The 8744-nt window shown below is 39.4% G+C and overlaps 1 protein-coding gene across 1 annotated transcript; it reads right to left on the bottom strand.

Annotated features, from left to right (window-relative positions):
* Positions 1-2895: 2895 nt before the first annotated feature.
* Positions 2896-3849, bottom strand: LOC136387990 (olfactory receptor 10A3). The gene has a single exon (XM_066360071.1). It carries the CDS (start codon positions 3832-3834, stop codon positions 2896-2898), a length of 939 nt encoding a protein of 312 aa, XP_066216168.1. The 5' UTR covers positions 3835-3849.
* Between the last annotated feature and the right edge of the window lie 4895 nt (positions 3850-8744).

Raw genomic sequence — 8744 nt, 5'->3', positions numbered from 1 at the left:
AGCAGTTCAGCTGGCATTCCTATGCCTGACAAAAAAAAATCACTCAGACAATTCTACAATATGATCATTTCTCAACCTTTTGGCTAAGATCAAGTGTAGCAGGGTATAAGAGTAGTATATGGGAATATGTCTATTCTTTGTCCGCTTGCAACTTGATACATGGGATGGGAAATCTGCAGGAATATCTCCAATGATTTTCACTCCCAAGACATGTCTGAACTGAACCTTCTGAAACTGCAGAAGTGACAGTCCCTCCCATTCAGAACCTTGGTGTCAGTCCTGGACACCAAGACTACAGATCGGGTTAAGTCACAACAAAACCCACCCATGGACACACTGGGCCTAATAAGGAAAAAAGGGACTGTATCAAGAAGCGGCCTGGAGCTTTCAAATATCAACCAGCAACTGCTGCAAGAAATACAGTTTAACCAAGGGCTATGAAGAAAGGCCCGAGTGTTCAGAGCAAGAATAATTTGGGAGAAGAAGATGGGGTCTAGGGAGTCAAGAATGGTTGTGTTAAGGAAAGGACACTTTAAGGAGGTCTAACGAAAAAGCACAGTGCAGTGTGCAGAGGAGGTTTGTTGAGCTGCACACTCAAAACCTGCATCATTTTGTGAACTTACATCACCCCAATAAATGTAATGAACATTTTAAATATATATTTTTTAATTTACTTATAGATAGAGTTTAGAGAGAAAGAAGAGAGAGAGTAGAGAGAGAAACACTGATTTGTTCCACTTACTTATGTATTCATTGGTTATTTCTTCTTTTTGCCCTGACTGGGTATCAAACTGGCAACCTTAGTGTATATTGGGACTACACTCTAACCTACTGTGATACCTGACCAGGGGAAAAATAAATGTTTTTGATAAGTAAAGAAAGAATTAATCAGCTGAAAAATGGAATGCAAAGTATATCAGATGGAGATAAAGGCATGTTTTTGACATGCTTTAAGCAAAGGGAAACATCATAAGTTTTACATTTAAAATGTTTACTGTTTTCTCGGCCATGTTGATTGTGGTTGGAAATCTTAATGTCAACTTCAAAGCCAGGAAAGCTTGATTTTATGCATCAGTCCTATTAGCTGCCATGAGATTAAAGCTGGTATTTCCATAATTGCTGCTATTTAGAGTAGAATCATAACACGGTCTTTTGCACTGGCTGCTTTTGTCAAACTCATAATTAAATGGAGAATCATTGTGACTTTGAAATCATCATGTATGCAACAAAACTGGAACCTTGCCAGTTCAATCTCTATTCCTCTCCTGAGGTGGAGACATAGGTAAGTTGTAACCTGCTTCTGTGACCTCCCCAAATCAGTGATCTTTTCATAAACTTTGAATTCCACAAGGACAGAGACTATATTGCCCCAGGGACAGTCATGTTAAGACACCCCTAACCAAAGCTTTTTAAATAAAGGAATAAATAAATGAAACAAAAAGAACAAAAATCAAAATAAAGCTGTTTATTTGTCTTGGGATTTAGGCTTCGGGAGATTTCTTTTTCCATGTAAGACGTTATTTAATTTCTTTCTAAGGGCTATAAAAAGGAAATTTCAGGACACCAAGAGACAGAAGCTGATTAAAGGACTGCCAAATGCCTGTTTAATGTCCTACTGAAAAGATTATACAACATACAAATATTACTCAAACTGATTTCAACCATTTGATGACAAAATTTCCTTTTGTGAAAATCCAATCAGTTTTTGCATCTTTACTTCTCATTTTTGGCAGAGACAGTAGTAATGAAGAGGTTGTTTTTCCCACAGCTGAATGACAATGGGAATAGTGTGTTACCCTTTTATTGCCATCCCTGGAGCAGAAAGTAGAGCAGTAGGAGCTCATGTGTTACAGATCCCACAAAGGGGCCTCTCGCTGCCTATGAATAGCCACATTAAAAATAAGAGATGAACAGTATAAGTTTCACATGTTACTAGATGAGAAATTATTATTCCTTTTTCTCCATTTGATAATTAATAATGTGACTTAAGGACCATGGAAGATACACAAATAATTAATCACTAGAAAAGTGAATCATCTTATGTTTATAAACAAATTTTTGGAGGCATTTGAGGACTACAAAAGGAAATTTAACAACGGTCTCTGCAAGCAGTGGTTTATAACTGAAAAAGATGCCGAAACTATCAAGTGAGAATTCAGGGAATTTCCTGTACAGTTCTCTGGTCACCAACATTCTGATAGATAGCTGGAAAAATACCAAGAGCAATCCTGTTTTGAATAATAATCTTTATGAGCCCAAGAAATAGCACCAGTTTGGTCTTCCCAAAATAATTTTATTTTGTTTAGTCATTCATGAAACAGGTTTTTACTCCAGAAACAAAAATCTCATCTATTGGTCAGTTTCTTAAAACTTAACCCTATTAGTGCAGTAGAGTGGGCCTTCAGGACTATCTGAAGGAGTTACAATCACTTTGCAAAGTAATTCTATAATAGCTACTAAAATTTATAAGCACGTATACTCCATCCCATCAGGCCAACTTTGAGGAGTCTATCATACAGAAGTAAAACATTAATATGCAAGAACATGAACCTGGGTACTTATTGAAGTTTTGTCTTAGTGACAATAATTCAGCAATGACCTGGATGATCATAATAGAGGAACTGCTAGATAAATTACTGTATTATATGTTATGAAAACATATGATATTATATATTAATAATGTTATTATAACTTTGAAAAGAGAATGACTATAGTACATTACCAAAAGGGAGGGAACCCTAATGTATTATTGATTATAATATTGAACTTTAAAAACTCAGCTAATTAAACATATTCATACCAAGAAATGAAGGATATTTGACCATTTATTAAATTAAAATGGAATTTAGTCAGACAGTGACCAAATATGACATAGCTTCCTAGTACAGTCAGAATTTATGTAAATTTAATTTTTTTTTGCCATAATTTCATCAAAGCTCTCTTCATCTCACTGTTTCGCAGACTGTAGATCAGTGGATTCAGCAGAGGTGTAAGCAATGTGTAAGCCAACGACATCAGTTTCTTGGTTTCTGGGGAGTAGCCAGATTTCGGCTGTAAATAGGTCATACTGGCTGTGCCATAGAAGAGGGTGACAGACGTGAGGTGGGAGGCACAGGTGGAAAAGGCCTTTTGCCTCCCAGTGGTTGATGGCATCTTCAGGATGGCAAAAAGAATCCGAATGTAAGACAAGAGTATCAACAAGAAAGGAACTATGATAATCAAAATGGTGCCGGTGAATGCATAGATTTCAAACCAAAAGGTGTCTGCACATACAAGTTCTAGCACAGGGGGAGTCTCACAGAAGAAATGATTGATTTCCCTGGGGCCACAAAATGGAAAACTAAAAACCCATGATGTTTGCACAGTAGCCACCGTGATCCCTGACACCCATGAGAACATGACTAATTTCATGAAAACAGGTTTGTTCATAATCACTGGGTAGCTCAGAGGATGGCAGATTGCAGCAAATCTGTCATACGCCATTGCCCCCAGGAGGAAGCACTCGGTCCCACCAAAAAGAAGAAGGAAATACATCTGTGCAAAACAGCCTGAGAAAGTAAGTGTAGTTTTCTCAGTGGAGAGAACCACCAGCATTTCAGGCATAATGACTGCACTGAAACTCACATCCACCACAGATAAGTTCAGGAGAAACAGGTACATGGGAAAGTGGAGACTCTGTTCCAGGGAGATGATGACTATGATAATGGCATTCCCTATCAAGGTCAGCAGGTAAATAATCAGGAAAACCCCAAAGAGCTGTTCTTGGAGTTCAGGAAAGTTTGAAAAGCCCAAGAGGATGAATTCAACCTCAGAGCTCTGATTTTCCCTTTTCATTTTGGTAAGAGAGCATATGTTATTTTTGTAAACATTGTAGTTTAGTTATGAAATCACTGTCCAATAGCTGAGAGTTTGAGTGTGAAATTCTTGGCAGAAGATGAAATGATGAGTTCATTTGGATGAATCTTCCAGTTGGCAATTTTGAGAGTGGCCAATATATTGGAATAGTATATCTTTCAAATACAAATGAAGAAGTGAAGAATTGAAATCTTGTTTTAAAAATACAAAATAATAGCAGATAGTTTTTCAACTTGGACCTAGCAGAATGGCTTCTTTACAGAAGGGTGCCAAGAAAAAGCAGAGGCATTCTACCGTCAGTGTGGTGGTGATCAGAGAAAACACCATCAACATTCACAAGCACATCCATGGAGTGGGTGTCGAGAAGTATACCCTTTGGGCACTGAAAGAAATCCAGAAATTTGCCATGATGGAAATGAGGACTCCAGATGTATGCACTGCAAAACAATTTGGATCAAAGGAAAAAGGAACGCCCCTTACTGTATCTGGCTGTGGTTATCCAGAAAACGTAATGAGGGCAAACATTCACCAGTTCACCAATCTTCTATATGTTGGTTACCTATGTGCCTGCTAGCACTTTCAAATATCTAGAAGCAATAAATGTGGAAAAGAACTAACCACTTATTGTGGTTAGTTCAAAGTTCGTCAAAGTTATAAAACTGTGAAGAAAAATAGCAGCAGATATTCTCTGGTAACTTTTTTTGTTAGTTTGAAAATTAATCCTATTCTTTTTTTTTTTTTAACAGAGATAGAGAGTCAGAGAGACGAAAAGACAGGGACAGACAGACAGGAACAGAGAGATGAGAAGCATCAATCATTAGTTTTTCATTGCCTGTTGCAACACCTTAGTTGTTCATTGATTGCTTTCTCATATATGCCTTGACCGCGGGCCTTCAGCAGACCAAGTAACCCCTTGCTCAAGCCAGCGAACTTGGGCTCAAGCCACTGAGCTTTTGCTGCCACTAGATGAGCCTGCACTCAAGTTGGAGACCTCGGGGTCTTGAACCTGGGTCTTCCGCATCCCCGTCCGACGTTCTATCCACTGCACCACTGCCTGGTCAGGCTAATCCTATTCTTAAAACATATATAGACATTATATTATGTAGAATCTATTGTCCATTATATTAAGGCGTACAGCTGTGTTCTATTCAACCTCTCTCTCTCTGTCTCCGTCTCTCTGTCTCTCTCTCACACACACCAGTTGATTAAACCATTAATAACTCAATAAATACTGGTTGAGCACCTACCTTGTGGATACCTGTGTACCCTCAGAGACACATTTGAGCCATAAACTCAACAGAAAGGCCTTCCCTGGCCACACACCATAAATAACAGCCCCTCCTGCAGCATTGTCTGACTCCTGGCTCCCTGGTTTGTTTTTTACCATAAGACTCATCGCCAACTGAAATAACCCATGTGTATTTGGGGCTTGTGCTTGTTATCTAACTCCCCCTTCTGGAATGTAAGGTCCAGGAAGACAGGAATGTTGTCCTGTTTTTTGATGTATTCTCAGTGCCTAAAACATAACAAATGATGCAATAGATGCTAAACCAATATTTATTGAATAGATGGAGAAATAAATATTAAAATTAGGAAAACCTAGACTCTGCCCTTAAGGATATAGTGTCTGAAGAAAAAATAAACACAAAAAAACAGAAGGCCCAGAATGAATCCATAGCTTTTATAGAATTTTGAGACTGCTTGTGAGATTGGAAATAGCGTGGGTTGGGGAACTGGGCTCTTGTCCTGACTCGGTCACTACCCCCAAGATGACTCTGCCTCTCCCTGGACTCAGGTTTCCCTGTGTGGTTGGGGACAGGGAAAAAACCCTGGACATCCCTTCTGGCTCGGACATAGGTGTTTCTCCAATTTGTTCATAGAAATCTTCACGCTACAGGCTTTCCTTCCATTCATGTGACAGCCAGGCTGAAGGGATGCTGAAATAGTGGGGTCGGCACGTGGCAAGCACACATGCTACCTGAGTCCTTGGGGCGAGTCAATTCCAAGCAGAACCAACAACTTCCTCCCAGTCCAGCTGCCCTTCCTGATCACCTCACTTCTCTCCCTTTCTCCTTTCCTGTCACAAGACCCACTCTCCCCTGTCCCCAGCATCACTGTTAGGCCCAAAGATCTTTAAAATTTGGAGTCCCTCTGGCCTCAGCAATTCCACCCTCACTGACACCACTCCAGCTCACTGCCTCTTTTCCTCCCCTTCAGCCTCCCGCCCCACCACGATTAAATGGTCCTCTAACTGGCTTCTCCATGCTTTGTAACTTCTCCAATATATCCCTCATACCTCTGCCCAAATATTATCATCTTCCCTCCAAAAACCTTCAGGGCTCCTTCTTCTCTGCAAAATAAAATGTCCATTGGTTCACATTTAAAGGAAACCAGAGTGAGAACAAGTGCTGTAGAAATTTACAGGGTGGGGGGAGTGGAATTACTTCTGAATGGAGGAGGAGAATGAACAACCATAGTCACAGGACATCAGAGGTAAAAAAAAACAAAACACTAGGCAGTGGAAGAAGGAAGGCATAAGGAAGAAGGCTGACTCACTCAAATCAAAGGTAAACGATGACATCTGAGCCCTAGAACAGGCACCTGCTGGTTTCAATGTGATGAGGCTTGAAAATGAATTTTACTGTGGGACTTGCGGCAGCCAGGAGGATAGGCAAGCTGAACAGGTATAATTCTGTATTGAGCTCTGATCATTAGGCTGAGCTGAGAGGAAAAGGCAAGTTGATTTACTGAGTTTAACCATAGTGATAACTTTAATAATTATATTTTGGATGCCAAAAGATCTTCTAAAATGAGCAAAGTAGACTACATGGAAAAAAACACATTTAGGTAGCATTTCTGACATACAAAAGTATATAATGAGTTCCAAGTATGTAAAAATTAAATTATAAAAATAAGATAATTTAGAGTATCCTATAACAAGTAGATGCTTCAGGGGGGCTGATAAAGTTATGAACCAATCTAAATTGCTGTTTTCATGAGTGAGTAAGAAATCAACGACAACTGAACCTGAATGTTCCATCCTTTCCCTTTAAGATGAATTTCCCTGATGCTAACCTAATTCACTGTGATGTGCTTCTGGCTCCAGTGCTAACTTTCTATATAACCTTAGAAAAATCATTACTCTGGCTTTCACTTTTCTACATGACCAGCCTTATATCTGAACACCTCCCACCCCAGCTACAAACCTCTATGAGTTGAGGATCCAAAAAAGCAAACCACTTATAGCTCTAATCATTAACCAAATGCTTGGCTATATAAATATGAAAGGCAGAGTGAGTAGTTGACATTCTTACCTGAGTACTGAGATATCACTTGACAGGCATGTCTAGTTATCAATAGGAAGAACTACAAATGGTAAGCACAGTACCAGTTACATAAGCAGAACTTGACCTATTGACTGCGTCTGATTTTCATTCCATTTAATCAGGCTTCACCTCTTTCATTTAAAATAAAAACTGTCTCAAAAATACAACTCAGTGATTCAATGGGCTGATTTTATAACACTGTATAGCCTTGACTTGTTGCCCTGAGAGAATCCTTCTCTGGAGAACTTACACTCAGTTTATGTAGACTCTCCCATATGGACGTCAGAAAGCTCAATGCACAAACTTATAGAAACATTTTTTCAGGTTTCTACAGGGAATAAACAGCTCCCTACTCAGGAGACGCAATTCACCATGGCTTCCCCCCTTAAGAAATGAAACAGAGGCTGAGTGGAAGTTAGTAAATAGGCTGAGTGTAGAAGGGAGAAAGGGGTGAGGGTGTTGAACAAAGGCAGGATGATCTATAGCAGTGGTAGTCAACCTGGTCCCTACTGCCCACTAGTGGCCGTTTCAGCTTTCATGGTGGGCAGTAGTGGAGCAACCAAAGTATAAATAAAAAGATAGATTCAACTATAGTAAGTTGTTTTATAAAGATTTATTCTGCCAAACTTAGTGAAAATCCGACATAAAGTACTTGGTAAGTAATTATTATTATATGCTTTAACTTGCTGTAACTCTGCTTTATAAATTTTATAAAGTAAAGTTACTTCCCTACTTTATAAATCACCATTACTGTGGAACTGGTGGGCGGTTAGAAAATTTTACTACTAACAGAGATACAGAAGTGGGTGGTAGGTATAAAAAGGTTGACTACCCCTGATCTAGATGGAAGGCCTGATTGCACGGGGTACAGTTTCTGCAATGATAGGAGACACACTGAGGCAAATAGATTGAAATTACTTTGTGGAAAGGCTAGATGTCATTACCAAAATATTTTACATTTTCTAGTAGAAATCTGGAAACACTGAAAATTGGAGACAATGGGAGGCAGTCATTCAGATTTTATAATTGAAGCTTTTTAATTTGAAGTCCAAACATCTGAACTAGCTACATGACTTTGAGTAGATTCATAACTTCTTTGGCTCTCCTACTTTTCTGCTAAAATAAAGATAATGTTATTAATCTCACAGGGTATAAATAAGAACCAGAGAACTCAGGTTTCCTTTTCTCTGTTTCTCATCTCTGCTTTCCTAGAATAGGTTCCATTCTCAAGGAAGCTGTCCCTTCCTAGAGGCACTAAGGTGGAAGGGGGGGTGAAGCAGATGGTTGCTTCTCCTGTGTGCCCTGACCAGGAATTGAACCCAGGACTTCCACACACTGGGCCAATGCTCTACCACTGAGCCAACTAGCCAGAGCCAGAAACTATCTTCTTATAAGAAGAGGAAGGGATTGAATTTCTGCTGATGTTCCAAAAATAAAAGAAGAAATTCTAACTGACTTGAACAATGAGACCGCTGGCTCAGTCCCAATAGAATGCAGAGATGAATGAATCTTCAGGCATGGCATTATCCGGAACTCAGACGATGTAATCAGGACCTGGGTGGG

This window comes from Saccopteryx leptura, chromosome 1 (genome assembly GCF_036850995.1).
Source record: "Saccopteryx leptura isolate mSacLep1 chromosome 1, mSacLep1_pri_phased_curated, whole genome shotgun sequence".
NCBI classification, from domain to species: Eukaryota; Metazoa; Chordata; class Mammalia; order Chiroptera; family Emballonuridae; genus Saccopteryx; species Saccopteryx leptura.
This window is presented reverse-complemented; position numbering and strand designations above follow the sequence as displayed.

Coding starts and splice junctions, on each gene's coding strand:
- LOC136387990 (XM_066360071.1), bottom strand. CDS start 3,834: ATGAAAAGGGAAAATCAGAGCTCTGAGGTTGAATTCATCCTCTTGGGC.